The following is a 20,849-nucleotide window of genomic DNA, read 5'->3' on the forward strand; positions in this document are numbered from 1 at the left end:
ATTTTCAACGACGTCAATTAATTGAATCCAGGAGCACAATCGCAGCATTGTCTTTCACAGAACAGTAATTTTCAGTGTTGTTTTATGAGGTTTTTGGATTCAGTTTCAGCAACAATATCGTTGTATTTTAGTTGAGAATAGACCTTGTTTTTATACATAATATGTACTAAATAATTTTTTTTTTTGTTGCTTATATGGGTGGACGAGCTCACAGCCCACCTGGTGTTAAGTGGTTACTGGAGCCCATAGATATCCACAACGTAAATGCGCCACCCACCTTGAGAATAAGTTCTAAGGTCTCAAGTATAGTTACAACGGCTGCCCCACCCTTCAAACCAAAACGCATTACGGCTTTACGGCAGAAATAGACAGAGTGGTGGTACCCACCCGCGCGGACTCACAAGAGGTCCTACCACCAGTAATATTACGCAGTTTATATTACGCTATTTTATTTTAAATTCTATTGCTGCAGACGTAACGAAGGGATAAGCCGTTGATACCGGAATTATGGTTTCGGCCCCACGCGACAAAATGCGGTTTCGCATTGTAGTGTGAAGGTTAGTAATTTTTTTTTCCTGCTTACAAGAGGTCCTACCACCAGTAATACCTATCACCATTAACCGCTTATTCTATTAAAATTATTACTCGTAAAAAATCACTAAATCATATGCCAAAATTAATCACAAATATAGGCACGGTGTGAAATTAATTAATCCCGTACCTCGCGTTTTAGCATGACTGACAGCTCGTGAAAAATTAATTAGATTAACTTTTGGGTGTTTGATTTAAATCGTTAATCCGAGCTGTCAGCCACAAGGAGATATCATGGATTTATTGACTACCATTCAAGTGGGTCGACACGAGACCTCCGCAATCCGCTCTGAAAATTTCAAAAAACAATCATAGCCTCATGTGTAATTAACAAACAAAATAGACTACAATTCACGTGATATACGGTTTATTTCATACTCTCAAATGCGCGATAAATTAACAACCAAATTATCTATATATTAATACGTGAATCAAAAACTTTGTATCCTTTTTTACGAAAATTGCGCGGACGGAGGAGTATGAAATTTTCCACACTTATAGTGAATATAGAGAAGAAGTGCACAATCCTAATATTTTTTTAAAATAATGCATAAAAGATATATTAAATCAATAAAGAAAACATTACACACACTACATACCAGGTATTTGACGCACACACGCATGGATACTATTTATTATCAAACTTTTGTTCTTGACGTCTGTTGTCAAATTGAGAATAGATTAAATATTATTTGTCTTTGTTAATATTTTTTATAGAGTAGCCTTGGCAAAATTTGTGCTTATAGAAGTATAAAATACAATCATAATAGTGTACAAACTTACAATTCCAATTAATTATAGTCGAATTTCGACTACTGCGGGACCACTAGTTATTATAATAATGTAATTGGAACGTAGAATTAACTATATAGTTCAGTAATTTTAATTATTTATATCTCGTAAAACTAATAATCCAAGTTCACAATTATTACTTATTAATCGAGAGGCAACTTTAAAAACGAGCAACATTTGAATTGCTGAATAGTTCTCTGTAAGAAAAAATTACAAAATATTTGTACTTCAAAAATATCAAACAGCTAAAGCTTACTAAAATTTTAATACAATTTTCTGCTTTTGAATTTTCTTTTGTTAACTTCTGTCAATACTCCCATAACATTATATAACCTACTTCAATTCGTGAGTCATCTCGCAGTTCAATTGGAATATTTTTCTTTCGCTTCGTCTCAGAGTTTAAAGAAATGTCTAAATAAAAGCACACAACCAAAAAGCTTCGTAAACTCATCAGTAAAGTCATTCGCTATCCGAAGAAAAACTTTTAAGTTATTAATAAAACTTATACCTATAGATATAACGTTGATTTGAAAATCTTAGCTTGGATTAAGTAAGTAATTGTCTCAAACCCTAAACAGGAAATGATACAGGACGCTATTATCCCTAGAATAGGGATGTAGCCGTATAGTGCGTGAACATTATGAACACTAATAACAACTTAATAAATAAATTACACTCCGACTACATCTAAAGAAATTTCACTTCCGGCAAAGTAGTGGATAAGCAGTACTTAAGAACACCAACTGTCTGCAGATGAAAATATTCCTGGAATGAATACATAAGTATGTGAGTAAATTTCATTCTTATATTTCTGTGAGAGATAAACATGTCTAACCTATTGGCTGGTAGTCTAAAAATTTGCTAACAGTAGCCCTAGCAAGAGCAGTGCTTCGTAAAATATACCACTGGATCGGAATCGCGACCCACTGAGAAGATCTGGCGAGAAAATCAGTGGGCTGTGTCTATGGGTACAGGAAAACATTTGTCAAATCCGCTAAAACTAATATTTTATATTACCAAAAAATATTTTTTGTGAAAGCGATATCTTTTATCACAAAAATGAAATATTTCTAGTCCGATTCCTTTAGGTTAAAACTCGGGCGACTTGTGAGAAGAATCTTATGTAACGATCTAGATGGCGCTTTATATGATTTCTAAATTGTATTTTTATATTAGAACTAGCTGACCCGGCAAACGTTGTGTTGACTTAAATAAGATTGCTAGGGAAATTCTATTGTAGAAAAAAAAACCTCATTTATACTTCATAATACTTCATAATACTTCATTATAAACAATAAAAAAATATCCAAAAAATTCAAATTAAAAATAAATGTTTGGGGTGGACGGACAACCCTTTTCACTTAGGTATGAAAAATAGATAGTAGCCGATTCTCAGACCTACTGAACATACTATTGATACACAAAAAAACATGGCTGAATAATGTATAGTATTGTATAGCTCTCAAATATAATAATATTAAATGTATAATTTATGATGTATAGTGAGTAAGTAAGACGGACTTTTTGGCGGGAACGCGAGGAGTGAAGTTGTGTGATGTGTTTTATTTTGTCTATTTAGTGTTTCTTCGGGTTTAAATGTGTAATAATGGTGGTTTATTAACTGTTTAATATCTGTGAAAGTGCACAAATGTGGGAAAATGAAACAAAGCCGCTGGACGTAACTTCTCGGGATCCTCCAAAAAGTCCCCTCAAAAAAAGTAAATGACCACCATTTTCTGAGATTATATTTCATCTCATTTCATTTCATTTAATTTCATCCTAGTTGATTAATGTCTCAAATTAATCATCTTCATATCATTTCACTTCATAATATCATTTTTCATAAAAATATGAATATAAATTAAAATAAGACATGACTTAAAGGTCTCAGTTACCAGGTCATAAAATCCCATAAAAAAAAAAGTAAGACAGGAGACCGGCTTTGTCCTCATCCCTACTACGTGATGTTTGCTGGATGAGTGGTGGCATCAGACGGGGATAGCTGATCGATTGATAGTTGATCAGTAGTCAACCGGCGAGGGCGGGAGATCAAATTCAATTTAAAAAAAATCATAATTAAAGGAACTTGAAATTATAAACTCTGAATAAGAATTTGTCGTACTACAATTATAATATTTGATTGCCATCTTGCAACCTAAATGCGGATCTGTGCATAGAATAAAAAAAAATTAATCGGGATGGAAAAATAGGGGTTGATCGTATAAGAGTGAAAATTGAGAGTAATATGATTATTTTTTTTTAAGTCATGACAAAACAAAATAAAAAACTTGCCAAAAAAATTAAAGTTTATAATTAACAAATAAAAAATAGGGGTTGATCATAGAGGGATGAAAAATTGAGAGTAACATCCGATTTTTTATTTTAATTCATGACAAAATAAAAATAAAAATGAAAATCTTGCCAAAAAAATTAAAGTTTTTTAATTAACAAATAAAAAATAGGGGTTGATCGTAGAGGGGTGAAAATTTCAGAGTAATATGAATTTTTTTATTCTACGTCATGACAAAATAAAAACAAAATTGTCGCAAAAAATTTTAAAGTTTTTAATTAGCAAATCAAAAATAAGGGTTGATCGTAGAGGGGTGAAAATTTAGGGTTGTATGTATTTTTGTATGCTGTATCATAAAAAAATAAAAACAAAATTTTTTGTCTAAAAAATAACAAATAAAATTTAGGGGTGGACCACCCTTAACATTTAGGGGGATGAAAAATAGATAGTAGCTGATTCTCAACCCTGACCGATATGCACGCTAAGATTCACTAAAATCGGTCGAGCCGTTTCGGAGGAGTATGGCAACGAAAACTGTGACACGAGAATTTTATATATTAGATTTCAAAGCAGCTCAAGATTAAAATAAAAAATTTATAATTTTGTACATGAGCGTTCTTCAAAGATTTCATAAAAGCTAATTCAAACGATTTAAGCATTGTTTAATGAACTTGTGAACACTACCACTGTTGCATATGTATATTATGCGCTCTCTTTATTTATTGTGTCTATATTGAACATGAGTAAATCAATCTCAATTGACGTTAATTATGTTAACTCAATATCCTATTAGTAATGTGGAGCCACTTTTCGTATAACTAATAATAAAATAAAACACTACATCAACGGACAGCGGACAACACAACTGCGCCAGAAAACTTTCCTAAAACAACAACATTTGTATACTATTATGCAGCAATTCATTAATGGTTCTAAAAAGAAGAAAATCAAATAAAATAATTAAAATCACTTTTACGGGTTAATCTCAACTTTTTTACTGTCATTATATTATAGCTACGTTTCATCAATTTGGACGCGAAACGCGAGATAATATCGTAAAAGTACGTTTAGTTATATTTACGACTCTCAAAAACCAAAGACAATAAGAAGATTGGCAAACAAGTTTAATTTCGGTAAAAATAAAAACCATGAACCTACCATTCCAACAACAAGAGGAAAGGCACCACCAAAAACAGTAGCTCCTTTTCGGAAACTGTCTGATGTGAACCGCGTCGCCACACTACAGACCTTTTACCCTGGTATCAACAATACTATCATACACGCTGTTTCCGCCTATAAAATAAAAACAGTTATAATTCCAAATAACCTTCAAATGATAACCGATATTGCGGCAGTACTATGTCAGTTTCATTATTGCAAAGAATATGAGGCCTTCTTGGGCGCTATTTAATCACCCATCTTGAGATATGGGTTCTCTTCAATAATTATCTCACTCGCAAACCGGAATGCTAGGTACCGCCAGGAATCAATTATTACGCTTTTTTTTTTATTTATTTTTTAATAATTTAGCGGCTTGGCTAGCGGTAGGCAGCGGCTTGGCTCTGCTCCTGGCATTACTGAAGTCTCTGGGCGACGGTAACCACTTACCATCAGGTGGGCCGTACGCTCATATGCCTACAAAGGCAATAAAAAAAAAAGCGAAATTAATTCATAAAGATATGGCTTTAGAAAATTTGATACCTGCCTACGGGATTTGAACAACGACATGGTTAACTCGCTTGATACGAATACCAGTCGTATATTTTTAATTATCACGACTACATACACTCAAAAGAATAAGAATGTTTGATTTCCAACAAAATTGTAATATGCAAATTCTCAGTGAAATTCTGTGTTTAGTTTCCTTTTTAACGCAGAAAACAAATATCCGATTTTCGAATATAGGTTCATAACGTTTATGACTTACTTGCGTAATTTTGAAATTAGTCTCATCATTGCGAAGCTCTGATATGTTTGGAGAGCACCAAAACAACGAATCACCTGCTGTAACGGTTCCCAGAGACACTAAATCAGAATATCAGAAAAACAAATTTATTGTTTTGTTTAATTTTATCCATGTTCAAGTCTAAAATACGTTAAATATCTACATTTTTTATAGTTTTGAGACATGAGAGCGAAGTGTTAATTGCATTAGGATTACTATAATGACTATCGGGTTTAACCGAATTGCTTTGCAACAGAAATACGCACGACGGTTGTTTTAGATCAATAGTCGGAATAGACATTAGAAGAAAGATAACATATGAAATGCTTCGATCAGCAATAGTAAGTACAGCAGCAATAGTAACAATAGTAACAGTACTATTGCTGATCGAAAATGTAATGCTTCGAGAGATGCCGGACTATCACACCCATGTCACTAAATTAAAAGCTGCACTGATTATTATAGTGTATGATTTTTTCGTCTAGGCTCTGACATCTTACAAAATGTTCGTCAAAATACGTTAATAGCTCGAATATTTTCAAGGTCTAAAATAAACGCATGATTTTTAGGTTTAGGCATAAAATTAAAATCAGTTTACTGATAGTAGGACCTTGTGATGCCGCACCGGTAGGTACCACCACCCTGCCTATTTCTGCCGTGAAGCAGTAATACGTTTCGGTTTGAAGGGTGGGGCAGCCGTTGTATTAGAACTTATATCTCCAGACGTGTGGCGGCATTTACATTGTAGATGTCTATGGGCTCCAGTAAGCATTTAACACCAGGTGGGCTGTGAGCTCGTCCACGCATCTAAGCAATAAAAAATAAATAAAAAAAGTTAATTCGAAACTTACCCGCAAATGTGATCGCATATTAAAATATTATATTTCTACTGTCGATATTTTAAAACAACATATTAATGTAACAATACATTTATTCTTTAAGACGAAATTTCATAACAAAATTTACGAGAACGCTTCTGACGCCATCCGAATTGTGTATGCCTATATTTTCCGTTATAAATTTCACATTTAGATAGTTACATTCGCCTGGACAATACGATAAACACAACTTTAATTCAAAACGAAATCTATTAACAACCACTTTAATATTTCATTTAATAACAAATGTGTGTAATACTTCCGACATCATTATCAAACAGTATCGCACTCGTGTGATAAACGGGAATATTTAAAAGTCGTGAGTTTTAAATATATACCATACAAACTCTTATCATCCGGAAAGTGTTTTAAAAACAATCGAAAGTAAGTCTTATTGAAACATTAAACAGATACTTAGATGATGAAGCAAGCAAACAAAAGTAAGTCGTAATGATACTCCGCTACTATACCAATGAGTAAATAAATATTTAATTTTAATTTTGTGTCAACAGTTATACTGCCGCTATATACATATTTTTAATTTTGTGTCAACATTTATACTGCCGCTATATACATATACACGTTACAGTAGAATTCTGAATATATAGTTTTGTATAGTTTTTAATTATTGCATGTTTATGATACCTTGAGTTCTACATTTAAAGTATTGTATTTTTTGACTTGTTTTTTCGCTTATTGCAAATATTGTTACTTATTTAAAAAAAAAAAGAAAATGTTTGAGAAAAAACAAAAAAAAAAGGCCGCTGAGTTTGTTTCGCCGGTTCTTCTCAGGACTGTGGCTTTTTTTTGAACCGGTGGTAGAGTTAACATTGTTATTTATATTTTGACATTCAACAAGTGTGTTATACTGACATCTAAGTTGAAATAAATGATTTTGAATTTGAATTTGAATGCTAAGCCGTTACCCGAATACATAGCCACCTCAAATATACCCTTATATTGGCTTATATGTAGTATTATGAACACCGACATGGTCGCATCACTCGATACCAGCATAGGTACATTAGACGTCTTATTCCCTAGAACACCCACTCATTTTTATGATAAAACAATTTCTTAATAAATACATAAAGGATTTAAAATTATCAATGATGTCTTTATACATGAAAAAATTTATATTTTCCTTTTTTTATTTCTTCATACTCATTTTTACTACTCTTACAAGGACCGCACAGTATACGACGTTTCTACCTTAGTAATTATCGGAGCTCCTCCGAAGTCTCAATTTACATAGATATTGGTCTAGGCCTCTGCGGATAACTACAGGGACCTTGGTGGTCTCATCCTTTTCTAAAATTCTTCATTATCAACATCTTAAGCCTTATAGCACAGGGTGGGCCTTAGCCTGGTCCAACATGTCCCTCTGAACTACTTTATTAATAGCTTTCTCTTACCAATTTTCAACACCGATTCCTTTGAAATCCAGCTCTACGCCATTTAATATTGACGGTTCGAAAATACTTTTCGAACAATGACGTCGGACAATATGCCCCCAGGCTTAATTTACTAAACAAAGACGAAGCGGCTTTTTATATTTCTTTATTTCATGTTATGTCGTCCAAATATATTGGTTCCTTGTAGTCAGAGACTGCTAAATTAACGAAAAAATGAACAACGGAAATTTTAATGAGGTTAAAAATTTATCATTCTTTAAACAAGTTACTATTAAGTGTACGTTTTCATTTACCTAAAATACTGTATTTAATCTTGAAAGTTCCTTTCTGGTTTTTTAGACGAACAGCTTTCAGAATTTTAAATTATTTAATTTTAGAAAATTAATCTATCTATCCTATCAGTAAGTTGAGCTTTTTAGGGTAAAGGCCGAACCTTGTCCGAGGATAGGCAATGTTGGAAGTAGACTGCGGTTGTTTTTAGAGCTCACCCATCCTGAGCAATTAGTTTTATAATTTACGGATACATCTGTGAAACTATGGTTCAATGTGTGTTCTGTGCTCTTGTGTGATTAGTTGCGATTGTTTTTTTTTTCACAGTACACGCCCCACCTGGTGTTTAGTGAGACACGAGGTTCAAGTCTTAATTATATAGTTTTTTTAGCCGAAGAGGTTATTCCAGCTAGGCCCGGACGGGTAGGTGAGCTCACGGTCTCAACCTGAGAGAATTTGCTAACACTAGCCCTAGCAAGAGCAGTTCTTTGTAGAATCTACCACCGGATCGGAATCGCGACCCACTGAGAAGATCCGGCCAGAAATTCAGTGGGCTGTCTCTATGGTTAGTTCGCTCGTTGAACTCTGTGGACGGTGACTGGTAATTGAGGGTCCTAAAAGCACCGAGAGTGAATCCGGGGGATCCGACCAGACATATTCTAAAGTATAACTTTCTTTCAAACGCACGACTGATTCGCGGCAGAAATAGGCAGCTTACATAGGTATAGTATATGGTAGTTATTTGTATATGTCTTAGTTAGTTATGTTTATAATCATAATTACTACTAATAATATAGAGAAAACCCTGCAATTTCTGCCGCCATTCATTAATTACAATTCTTAAACAAAACAATTAATTCAGACCCATATCTAAAGGTAGGGAAGTCGATAATCTTGTGATGTTTATGGACAGAGAAAATCTGGTTTTAAATGGTTACTAAATACAAGGTTTACCATGCTATTAACTTGTTCGTTAATGCCAAATTGATTGGTTACTTAATACCATAATTTAGTTGTGAGCGCATCCAACCGTCGGAACAATAAAAATGCATTATAATAAAAATAGATTAATTTAATTATTTCACATAAATGTGTTCAGATTCACTAAACGCTTTCCCAGATTATATTATATAAATATATTTTCATTTGATAACTAATCCTACATTACTATTATTTATGAAAAAATTAAAGCACTTGAAGTAGTATTATATTCTAATTACACTTAAGACACAACCATAGACAGAACATTCTAAATGAAACGCTTTTTTGACTTATTTCAATCCAACCAACTGCTAATTACTTAACATTTTAGCTTAACTTATTTGTTCAATAGTCTACAATATGCACTTATTAAAATGGCAGAAATTTACTAATACTGCCATGGACTTTTTGAAAAAACCCGTCAAACCTTGTTCTGTGATTTTGTTACATTTCCACAATCTTGTTCGCTTTCTCAAAATACTAAACGGATAATAAACCTTTATGGATTATGACACCTAAAAAAAACTAAGTTGACAAAATAAAACGATTCACACGACATATTAACTCTTCGCATTCCCGCCAAAAACTCCGTAGTGTATGTACATAATTTTCTAGAATGTTTCTGCATTTGATTCACGAATCTCCAGTACTATTCCTATTGTTCTCTTCATTTTTACACGCTAATTCTGTTAATTCACAACTTTCTTTGACGCCCCTATTTTGAACATCACCCTTAGTACCGTTTAATTTTCTTTCCTCTGGTTCCTCGTATAAGTCTCCTTGCAATTCAATCAATATCTCCCTGAGGCTTTTACCTTTTGTTTCTGGCGCCATAAAAAACGAGAACGTCCCGCCTAACAGAGCAAATGCCGCAAAATACCAGAACACGCCATAAAGACCCGTCCAGTCCCTCATATTCTGAAATCCTTTCACAGCTAAGAAATTCATTAGACCGCCATATATATTCAAATAAGTAATAGCTAGAGATTTGACGTTAATCGGAAATATTTCAGCCGGAATTATGTACACCAAAGAGTCATAGCCGATTGTGGACAAACTAATACTGAGGAATACACCTACAAATGGAATGTATCTCAAAGGACTAGAAGTTTCGATATCAATGCCGACCACTTCTTGAAAGTAAAAGTAAATTCCGACGATGATTAGAGTCACGCCTGTGCAGATATATGTAACTATCAGCAGAGGGCGACGCCCTACTTTATCGACTAGATACGATGAAATTATACCTGAAACGAAACAATGTGAGGGTAAACTATTCGGAACGTTTTCAATTAGCATATATCTTAGTGAGGGTCGTGATTTGACTATTCAAATCTCATTCACACAACCTCACAACGTCATTAAGTTTTTTTTTTCTTTATTAACATTACAAAATGTACATCACTATGCAAAGTAAAAGTTATATCTATCAACATCAACATGAACATTGTGTAACTATTTCTACAATTTTGGGTTGTAGCTATCCAAGATAGGTTCACCCCAATCTGACATATCTTCATAAATGAAAATAAATTTGAAATTTCATTTATGTTATAAACAGAATAAATCGAAAATATTTAATTATTTAGGAGAAGCTAATTAAATAAATTAGCAACTCTGAAGGGGAAAATTTTGTACGAAATATATATCTAAATTTCTTTGTTGATTTTTGGAAGATATCGAATAGTAATTATTTACCTGCGACAAATCTGACAGCACCGAAGCTAATCAAAGCTGCAGATAGAGGAATATCCGCGTGACTCTCTTGGATAATAAGACCGGCGTATTGCTGGATGGGAAGCGACCCAGACATGATCTGTGTCGTTTTAATACCTGAAAACATTCAATTTATTAGATACTCGAAGTCTCATTGCCTAATGGATACAATCGAGTAAATTTTTTTTCAAGTGATTCGTGGTATTTGAACACCGGCACAGACGCCTCGCTCGACATAAATAAGCGCACACCGGGCGTCTTATCTTTTAAGCCACGACAACTATTTTAACTGAACGTATGAAATAGCAAATATCATTATATTTATGAACATGTTTACCCACTAACCAATGACAATGACTATAGCTCGTCTGTATTGTTTGCCAGTAAACAATTCTTTAAATGTGCCCGGACGACGCGTTTGCTTCTTCACGTCCGATCGAAGTGACTCAAGACGGCTCTGTAATTCCTAAAAGATTAAGCATTTGTTTCAAAAACTATGATTCGATTTGAATTAAAACACTACACAAGAACAAATAGTAAAATTATACGCACTATTATTCAAAATTGAGATAATACCGAGTGAGTGTTAGGCTTAGTTTTAGTTGCCTTGAGTGACAACAAACACGAACAAAGGAGAGTGTCATTCTTTTAAAGTTTTCAATTAACCATTTTGTTTCTCTTTGCTAATTTATTCAGAGACTTGTAGTGATATTTTAATTAAAATTGTTTTAATTTCTCATCGAACTCCAGCAGTAGGATACTTTTTTCTGACGACAAGCTCCCTATGTAAGGTTTAAAAAGCGTTTTCCTTATACATATAAGTGGGAAGATCGATACTTTTTGGTTAATTCACACTGGCACACTAGTTTTATATTAAAATAAAAAAATCTAAATGACAGATATAAAATTGACATAACGATGTTACGAATAATATTTTTTGAAAAAATAAAAGATATTGTTGTTAAACTAAATATCCACTAGATTTCGCCATACCATCCCACATATATGATTAAAATTTAGAATACACTGCTTTATTACTCACATTTTGATCCTTACATCCGTGCAGCAACTGCAGCGATTTCTCAGCGGCTTCAACTTTACCCTCCTTTATGTAGAAATGCGGAGTTTCCGGTATAAACCAACAGGCCACAAAGTGACCTATAGGCAATACTATCAGCATTCTGTTCAACGTGGTGTATGAGACGAAAGAGCCCACAGATACAACGAGGAAACTGCCGAAGTTAAACATGAATCGAATAGCTACAGATAGTTTCCCTCTTATCTCTTTGTCGGCTATCTCTACGAAGTATATAAAGGACACCTAAAATGTATGTAGTCTTGTTAATTTTAGAGAAATTCTAGTTCGACATTCCTCTATTATGTCGGTATCAGTAAATGGTTTTAAGTTTTTCAGCAATGCGACTATACCAAATCTATCTATCTTCTATATACCTATATAAAAATGAATTGCTGTTCGTTAGTCTCGCTAAAACTCGAGAACGGCTGGACCGATTTGGCTAATTTTGGTCTTGAATTATTTGTGGAAGTCCAGAGAAGGTTTAAAAGGTAGATAAATAAGAAAATGCTCGGAATTAAATAAAAATAACAATTTTGTTTTTCCTTTGATGTGTCCATGCGATGAAAAGCTTAGGTCTTTTATTTATCGATTGAGGCACTACGAAGTCTGCCGGGTTAGCTAGCTAGAGATATTTGGCATATTGCAAATTTGCATTATTAGTGATGATAGTGCCTATTGCGAATCACCATCCCGCCTTTTTTGGCTACGAAGCAGTTATGCGTTCCCGCTTGAAGGGTGAGATAGCTTAATTACAATAATTATAACAAATACTTCGACTGAGATCGTACCGCAATAAATTATCTACTTTGTGTTTAGAGACTGGCTATATTTTTAGCATAAATAAATTCACCAATATATCCCTACAGGATTATTAAGGTAAAATGAATCGGTTGTCTGTTTGTCGTGAATCAAAGCAAAATATTACTTACCGTCATAAACATTCCCGTTGAAAATCCCCAAATGAGCCTAGTCATGTAAAGCATCCAAGCTTTAGTAGCGATTTGTAATATAATCTGCAAGTATTATTAAATTTATTTTAGAACATACTTAAGTATGTACATGCTTTCATAAAGCTACTAGCGTTTTTAATACGCTTTTATTAGCTTCAGACGTATGTATGTCAGTTAGTATGTTAGTATGAATTACTGGTGGTAAGACCTCTTGTGAGCCCGCGCGGGTAGGTACCACCGCCCTGCCTATTTCTGCCGTGAAGCAGTAATGCGTTTCGGTTTGAAGGGTGGAGCAGCCGTTGTAACTACATTGAGGTCTTAGAACTTATATCTAAAGGTGGGTGGCGCATTTATGTTGTAGATGTCCATGGGCTCCAGTAACCACTTAACACCAGGTAGGCTGTGAGCTCATCCACCCATCTAAGCAATAAAAAAAAATCAGCTGGTCGACAGCAACTCTTTGTTCAGATTGCATTGTTTGCAATGTTTCATTATTTATCAATTACACGAAGTGTTGTGGAAGAAACGAAATTACTAGTAAGATATATTAGAATGAAAAAAATAATTGTTCAGTTCGAGAACTTGAAATCTTAAATATTCGATTTTATCATTATCATCATCTTAGGCCTTACAGCCCAGGGTGGGCCTTAGCCTGGTCCAGTATGTCTCTCTCCAGCACTAGTGGCAAGTGTGCACTAGTGGCAAGCACAAAAGTGGCAGCCCCACTAGAAACCTAGGGTACAGAGGGTCAATCACCCACTCATCCAAAAATAAATTATTATGAAAGGAAAAGTAATGCTACCAGACCGGATCTGATTTTATACCTATGTCTAAATATATATATTTTGTTTCATAAATATAAACATAACATAAACACACACAGCCTATCTATAATTGATTACCGTTCCAACAGCCATAGGTACGGCACTAGCAATAATGGAAGCGCGTCTCCCGAAGCGATCCACGACGAAACTAGAAGCCAAACTTCCCACGACATAGCCTGGCGTTGAAAGTGATGCCACCCACGATGCTTCTTCCTGTAATTCATTTGTGCCATGATCCAAGTTTACGCATCGTATATCGTCTTCTCGCATTAAAACTGTATAATCTGTATAATAATGTAAACTGTATAATAATAATTTTACTGGTGGTAGGACCTCTTGTGAGTCCGCGCGGATGGGTACCAACACCCTGCCTATTTCTGCCGTGAAGCAGTAATGCGTTTCGGTTTGAAGGGTGAGGCAGCCGTTGTAACTATACTTGAGACCTTAGAACTTGTATCTCAAGGTGGGTGGCGCATTTACGTTGTGGATGTCTATGGGCTCCAGTAACCACTTAACACCAGGTGGGCTGTGAGCTCGTCCACCCATCAAAACAATAAAAAAAAATTTTAAAAAAAATCTCAAATCTTACTAATTTTACAGGAGAGTGTTTTAAAGGTTTAGCATGTGATATTTTTAATATTAAACATCTTTGCAACATTTATTTTTTATTTTTTACCAGTTACATTATCTGTCTTTTAAAGTAAGATAAAACTATGTATTAATTTTGTTAATAGTATTCAAAATATAGGTAAACTAAATAAAAAACTAAAACTAAACGAGGCTCTTTTGACAGTATTTATGCGAAAAATACTGGTGATACCAAATGATTCCGCATATTAACTCAATTTCGAATATTTTTGGAAATTGTACACTTTTAATGCGAAAAGACGATATGGGAAATAGCTATTAGCGGTTTATTACCGGTTATAGTTAATACAATATTTATTTCTACATTTAATACAGAAGCGATATAAAAATCGTGTTGTCTATACATATATACCTATGTATGTCGTACATTCAAAAATAACGGAACCTTAGTCGCTCTAATGTCTGCATGTCTGTCGCAGATTATTTTTATTGAAGTTGCTGACTTAAATAAAATCTTAATTTGTTACATATTCGAAGTAAGGTACTCATAGTTAACGACACAGTAATGCATAAAAAAACGCGCGTTTTGATGCACGCGGTCACAAACCGTAGACGTTGTTGTATGTATTTGCTGATAGTTGAATTGGACCTTATAAACCATACAAACACTAAAAGACGACGGTACAAAACCAAGTTTGAAAACAAAAAAATATTAATTCGTTATATGTCAGAATCCAAGGTGGTAAGAAATTTTTTATCGTGTAGTCTTTGACAGATGCTCGAACAAACAAACAGATGTAAAGTTTAAAATACTTTCTATAAACTTAAATTATTTTCACAAACACGTATCTAATGTTAAAAGCTTAGCTCAAACACGCATTTAAAATTTCATTATAATAGGTTGGGGAAAAAGTCTTTTCGCATTATAGTATGTATGAACTTGTAATAAAATCTCTTTGACTATACTATCTGTATTTGGCTGGTTTTGATATCATTAAAAGTTTAAATTTTAAAGAAGATATTCCAAATTTAAATTAGGAAAATTTGTGATTTTTATTTATTTTTCGTACTGTCAATATGAGTGAACCTAATGAAGAAATTCGATACATTTTAAAATTTTACTACAAAAAATGTAAAAATGCAACGCAACAGCGCAAAAAAATTTGCGATGTTTATGGACCTAGTGCAGTTGCTGTGAGAGTATCACAAATTTGGTTTTAAGCATTCTCAACCCCGGAAATTTTGATGTCAAAAAGCACGGCGCTCTGGTCGCTCTATTACGGATAAAATGGATGCCATTTTTGAAAAAGTAGAGCAAGATCGGCATATCAGTAGTTACGACGTAGCTGAAGAACTGGGAATTGACCACAAAACAGTCATAATGGCGCATTTGAAAAAAACTGGGTACACAAAAAGTCTCGATATTTGGGTACCTCACGAGCTCACTGAAAGAAACCTAATGAACCGTGTACTCATTTGTGATTCTTTATTACGACGTAATGAAACCGAAACATTTTTGAAGAAGCTGATAACTGGTGATGAAAAGTGGATCACGTACGACAAGAACGTGCGAAAAAGGATGTGGTCAAAGGCCGGTCAGGCTTCACAGACTGTGGCGAAACCCGGGTTAACTCTCAACAAGGTGATGCTGTGTGTGCGGTGGGATAGGAAGGGCATTATTCATCATGAGCTGCTACCACCAAGCAGGACCATCGATTCTGAACTGTACTGCGAACAACTGATGAGATTAAACGGATTTAATCAACAGAAGGGGTGGTGTGGTTTTTCATCATGATAACGCTAGATCTCACACATCTTTAGCCACTCAGCAAAAATTAAGAGAGATTGGCTGGGAGGTGTTAATGCTTTTTTTTTATTGGTTAGATGGTTGGACGAGCTCACAGCCCACCTGGTGTTAAGTGGTTACTGGAGCCCATAGACATCCACAACGTAAATGCGCCACCCACCTTGAGATATAAGTTCTAAGGTCTCACATATAGTCCGCCGTATAGCTTTGACCTTGCACCTTCAGATTTCCTGTTTCGGTCTCTTCAGAATTCTTTAGGCAGTGTCAGGTTAGCATCACGAGAGGACTGTCAAAACCAATTGTCGCGGTATTTTGATCAGAAGTCCCAAAATTTATATAGCAATTGGATCATGTCCCTACCTATAAGATGGCAAAAGTTATCGAACAAAACGGTACCTACATACTTTAGTTAAATGTAAATAAACTATATTAAAAATGTGAATTTTCTTAAAAAATGCGAAGAAACTTTTTCCCCAACCTATTATTACGTGATTAAAAAACTATTAAAAAAAACACAATGTCACCTCACTTGTGTAATCTCTATAGCGGCTTCGTGGCTGTGAAACTTTGGTATCATCGGCGTACTCCAGTAAACGGACACTCCTGCCGAAATGGCAGCTAAGGACACTGAAATTCGTAATCAGATTCTCAATACTCCACTTGATAAGCATCGTGTTGTGGCGACAGGTATTGTCAGCAAGCGCCCCGTAGGGCGGTTTTGCATTTGCGCGATCTTAACGATATTGGGCTACTCAATGTCTTAAATTCAAATTTCACTTATGTACACACAGAAAAACGACAACAGATATTTTTAGAGAATTTAATGACAAAAATTGCTTATTTCTTTAAGATAAAGGCTATTAATCAACATTATAAAACGTTTAAACCTGAACAAACACTATATCAACAAAACAAATAAAATAACTTGGCTCAACGCGTTCCCGCCGATGAGTCTGATAGTACATAAAATATTTGCGGGTTAAATTGAATAATTTGTACTCCGCACAAATGATTACGTAGATCTAAGCCTACCATATTAACAAGAACCACAAACCCTTTTACCCACTGACGTACGAGGGCTGCACTAAAAGTATCGGGAATGGAATATTTCCACTGTTCCTGTCATATTAAAATCCTTTTAATTGAAAACTCCTTGGTTTTAAAAATCGAATACCATTTATTTATTTAAAAAATGATTCTCGGTCTTGTCACGAGGTTTTGTCAAACTTGTTTAGTCGTTGAGAAAATGGAATTGACTCGAGAAAATTCAAGAGCGATGATTTATTATGACTTTCGAAGTGGTTTAACACAAAAACAGTGTGTTGACCGGATGATTTCTGCATTTGGTGATGAAGCCCCATCTAAAACCACAATTTATCGCTGGTTTGATGAGTTTCAACGTGGACGTGTCAAGCTCAGTGATGATCCCCGTCAAGATCGTCCAAAAACTGCAGTCACCCAAGAAAACGTTGATGCTGTGCGTAAGCTGATTGAGGAAGATCGACATGTGACATACCGCGAAATTCAGACAACTTTAGACATTGGCATGAGTCAAATACAAATAATCTTGCATGAACAATTAGGTGTAAAAAAGTTGATTACCCGATGGATACCGCATTCGCTCTGTGAAGAGCAAAAAGCGCCTCGCGTTACTTGGTGCGTCAGAACTCTCGAAAGATTCCACGCAGGATCCTCAAATGCTGTATACAACATTGTATCAGGTGACAAATCCTAGATATACGCGTACGAACCCGAAACAAAAAACCAGTCACGAGTTTGGGTGTTCGAAAATGAGTTAAAGCCAACAAAAATTGTTCGTTCACGGAGTGTTGCAAAAAAAATGGTGGCCACGTTTGTCTCCAAAACCGGCCATGTTACGACTATTCCTCTTGAGGGCCAAAGAACGGTTAATTCAGAATGGTATGCTAGCATTTGTTTGCCACAGGTCGTTTCTGAACTCCGTAAAGAGAACTGCAACCGCCGCATCATCCTCCATCACGACAATGCGAGTTCTCACACCGCGCACAGAACAAAAGAGTTTTTAGAGCAAGAAAACATAGAATTATTAGACCATCCGCCGTACAGCCCCGACCTAAGCCCTAATGATTTCTATTCTTTCCCTAAAATAAAGAATAAATTGCGTGGACAGAGATTTTCATCACCTGAAAAAGCTGTGGACGCCTACAAAACGGCCATTTTGGAGACCCCAACTTCCGAATGGAATGGTTGCTTCAATGATTGGTTCCATCGTATGGAAAAATGTGTCAAATTTCGCGGAGAATACTTCTAAAAGCAATAAATACATTTTTAAATAGTAATGTTGTGTCACTTCGTTAATTCCCTAAATTTTCAGTGCCGCCTAGGTATCCGTACTAATCAACAAACAAAAATACCCTAATCTGCTTCTTTTGAAAATAGATATGTGTACCAGTTCAGTCTACTTTCAGTCCGGTCTAATTTAACCGCTCGTACTATAAGTAAAAATGTACACAAAGGCCATAAAATCTAGTTAAAAACACAATTTTATGGCAACATATATATAGCATTGGTCCGTAAAGAGGGCCGTGTTTTATCAAGTAATTAATTTGGCATTCGGAAAACCGATGAGATGCAAGAATAGGCTGTCATATAGAACTACATACGAAAAGAGCTATACAATATTGTTTTAAAGTCTGAGAATAACCAAAAGATGTACATTAAGGTACCATTTTGAAACTAGGTGTTGTTTATAAGGGCATTTTTCTATTATTATTACTCTAGGCCAGTGGTCAGCAACCTTGTCATCCAAAAGAGCCAAATACATAATACACAATTGAAAGTTTTTCAAAGTGCTATTTTCTTTATAAACTTGCGTTTCAAAAATGTTTACTCTTCTCTTACAAGGCAAGACATTAAATAATATTCCATGCCTGTACATTTCGCGGAAGAGTTCGCCTGAGCTATACATTGCTCCCTTTCTTAGAAAAATCAAATCGTTTGATACGAGTGCACTGAGTTATCCATTTAGACCAGCCTTTCCCAAAGTGGGCGATAACGCCCCCTTGTGGGCGCTGCAGGCCTAAAGGGGGCAATAACAGACCCAAAAAAAAAGGGAAAGTTTGGGGGGTGATTTTAATTTCATCTAGGAGGACTATTAAAAATAAGTATGTGAAAAAATGAGGGAGCTAAAAATAATTTTTTTCAAAGTAGACAAAATAAGTTTGGGAGCCCCTGATTTAGACCTTTATGAAATTAATATAATATCTTGACGAATGAGTATGATATGAAAAATGTATGATTTCCTGTTAATATGTTTTGTATTAACCGAAATAGAACAGGAAGTCATGATTGATGACAATATATACAATGATTTTATTGCAAAAATCGCATCAAACTTAGTAGTGATAATGTAGTAGGTACTTTGTATTTGTTTTAAGAGAGTAGTAGAAACATCTCTGCTATATCTCTATGACGCTTTTAATTCAGTGATGTATTGGATAAATCAATTGATTCATAGTTTTTACGGTAACAGACACTTTTAACAGGATTTACGAATCTAATAAATGTCAAAATATATTGTTACGAAATTACCTGCTAACGATATCAAATACTGAGCTGTTCGCCCGTTTCTTTTTAGAGCCATTTTCACACGTCCTATTGAACACACAAAAACACTAAAACAGAACTAGCTCACTAAAAAAATCGTTCATAAGAAAATTAACAATATCTCGCCAAAATCATTCGACCTCAGGCAACGCACGACTACCAGTTCGCACTAGTGGAAATACTAACATAATTAATTATATATCGACACATAGTCACGAACTGAAACATTAACGCAATTTTTTTGCCTTCATATCTTTTTCAAGGCTCATTTTTTCGATTTTTATCCGCGATTTGGGATTTCATATTAGTTTTGAATAATTTAAATGAAATTTCTCAATCGACGTATAGTTGATTTAAATTTCGCATTCCAATAATAATTCCGGGTTTATACAAGTGAAACTGTTGCGGAAAATTGTTAATGCAATATACGATAAACTTTTCCTCAACATGTAATGAACCAACGCTTCATATGCAAACTGTGGAAGTTTTGTGTCAATTCAAATACAACTACTACAATATAATTAACAATGGACTTCTTACTAGAAGGATTATCGCTTAAAATAAACAAATATCATTACCTCACTTAATAGTGAATCGGCGAACGTTAAGCATTTATGTTTACACAGCGCATGAGCTTGGCAACAGGAGCTCGTGTCACGCACATTGGTAAATGAAAAGGACGTAGCTATGTAACTTCAAACACATCGAGCGCCAATTTATCGAGACGGTGCTACGAGTCAACAAGTTGAATCCGACCTGTTACTATACTTGAGACCTTAGAACCTATATCTCAAGGTGGGTGGCGCATTTACATCGTAGATGTCTATGGGCTCCAGTAAACACTTAACTCCTGTGAGCTTGTCCACCCGTTTAAGCAATAAAAAAAATATATTTTTTATGAATTATAAAAACTCACACAATGTATTTATTGGGGTACACATGCACTAAATAGAAGACCCAGAGGCAGGAGTCAAATGCGCTGGCCGGGCCAGATACGCTCCACTCTCAATACTTCAGTCCACGTTGCTATCCACACAGCCGAGGGTAGGCAGGAATGGCGCAGGATAATACAGGAGAAAGTTGTTAAAGGAGGCCATGACCCTCATTGAGCATTGAGAATTGTGGATGCAAGAGGGAAG

At 34.9% G+C, this 20,849-nt stretch overlaps 1 protein-coding gene across 2 annotated transcripts; it reads right to left on the reverse strand.

Annotated features, from left to right (window-relative positions):
• Positions 1-9,237: 9,237 nt before the first annotated feature.
• LOC101738962 (facilitated trehalose transporter Tret1-like) lies at positions 9,238-20,118 on the reverse strand. 2 transcript variants are annotated; one of them, XM_021347768.3, is made up of 8 exons: positions 19,696-20,118; positions 16,655-16,752; positions 13,809-13,943; positions 12,886-12,969; positions 11,921-12,199; positions 11,224-11,344; positions 10,861-10,995; positions 9,238-10,409 (listed from the first exon to the last, which is right to left on the reverse strand). In XM_021347768.3, the coding sequence occupies exons 1-8, from the start codon at positions 19,745-19,747 to the stop codon at positions 9,796-9,798; spliced, it is 1,518 nt and encodes a 505-aa protein (XP_021203443.1). In that variant the 5' UTR covers positions 19,748-20,118; the 3' UTR covers positions 9,238-9,795. The 2 variants fall into 2 exon arrangements, with proteins under 2 accessions (XP_021203443.1, XP_062529287.1); XM_062673303.1 differs by lacking the exon at positions 16,655-16,752 and having other exon boundaries at positions 19,696-20,116.
• Between the last annotated feature and the right edge of the window lie 731 nt (positions 20,119-20,849).

Source organism: Bombyx mori, chromosome 17, assembly GCF_030269925.1.
Source record: "Bombyx mori chromosome 17, ASM3026992v2".
In the NCBI taxonomy this organism is placed as follows: domain Eukaryota; kingdom Metazoa; phylum Arthropoda; class Insecta; order Lepidoptera; family Bombycidae; genus Bombyx; species Bombyx mori.

What these genes read in the sequence shown, in the direction of transcription:
- LOC101738962 (XM_021347768.3), bottom strand. Translation starts at nt 19,747, where the DNA reads ATGGCTCTAAAAAGAAACGGGCGAACAGCTCAGTATTTGATATCGTTA. An exon ending in GTATTTGATATCGTTAGCAG is followed by an intron (nt 16,753 to 19,695) that starts GTAATTTCGTAA and finishes TACGAATTTCAG; the next exon opens with TGTCCTTAGCTGCCATTTCG. An exon ending in ACGGATGTAAGGATCAAAAT is followed by an intron (nt 11,345 to 11,920) that starts GTGAGTAATAAA and finishes TTAATCTTTTAG; the next exon opens with GAATTACAGAGCCGTCTTGA.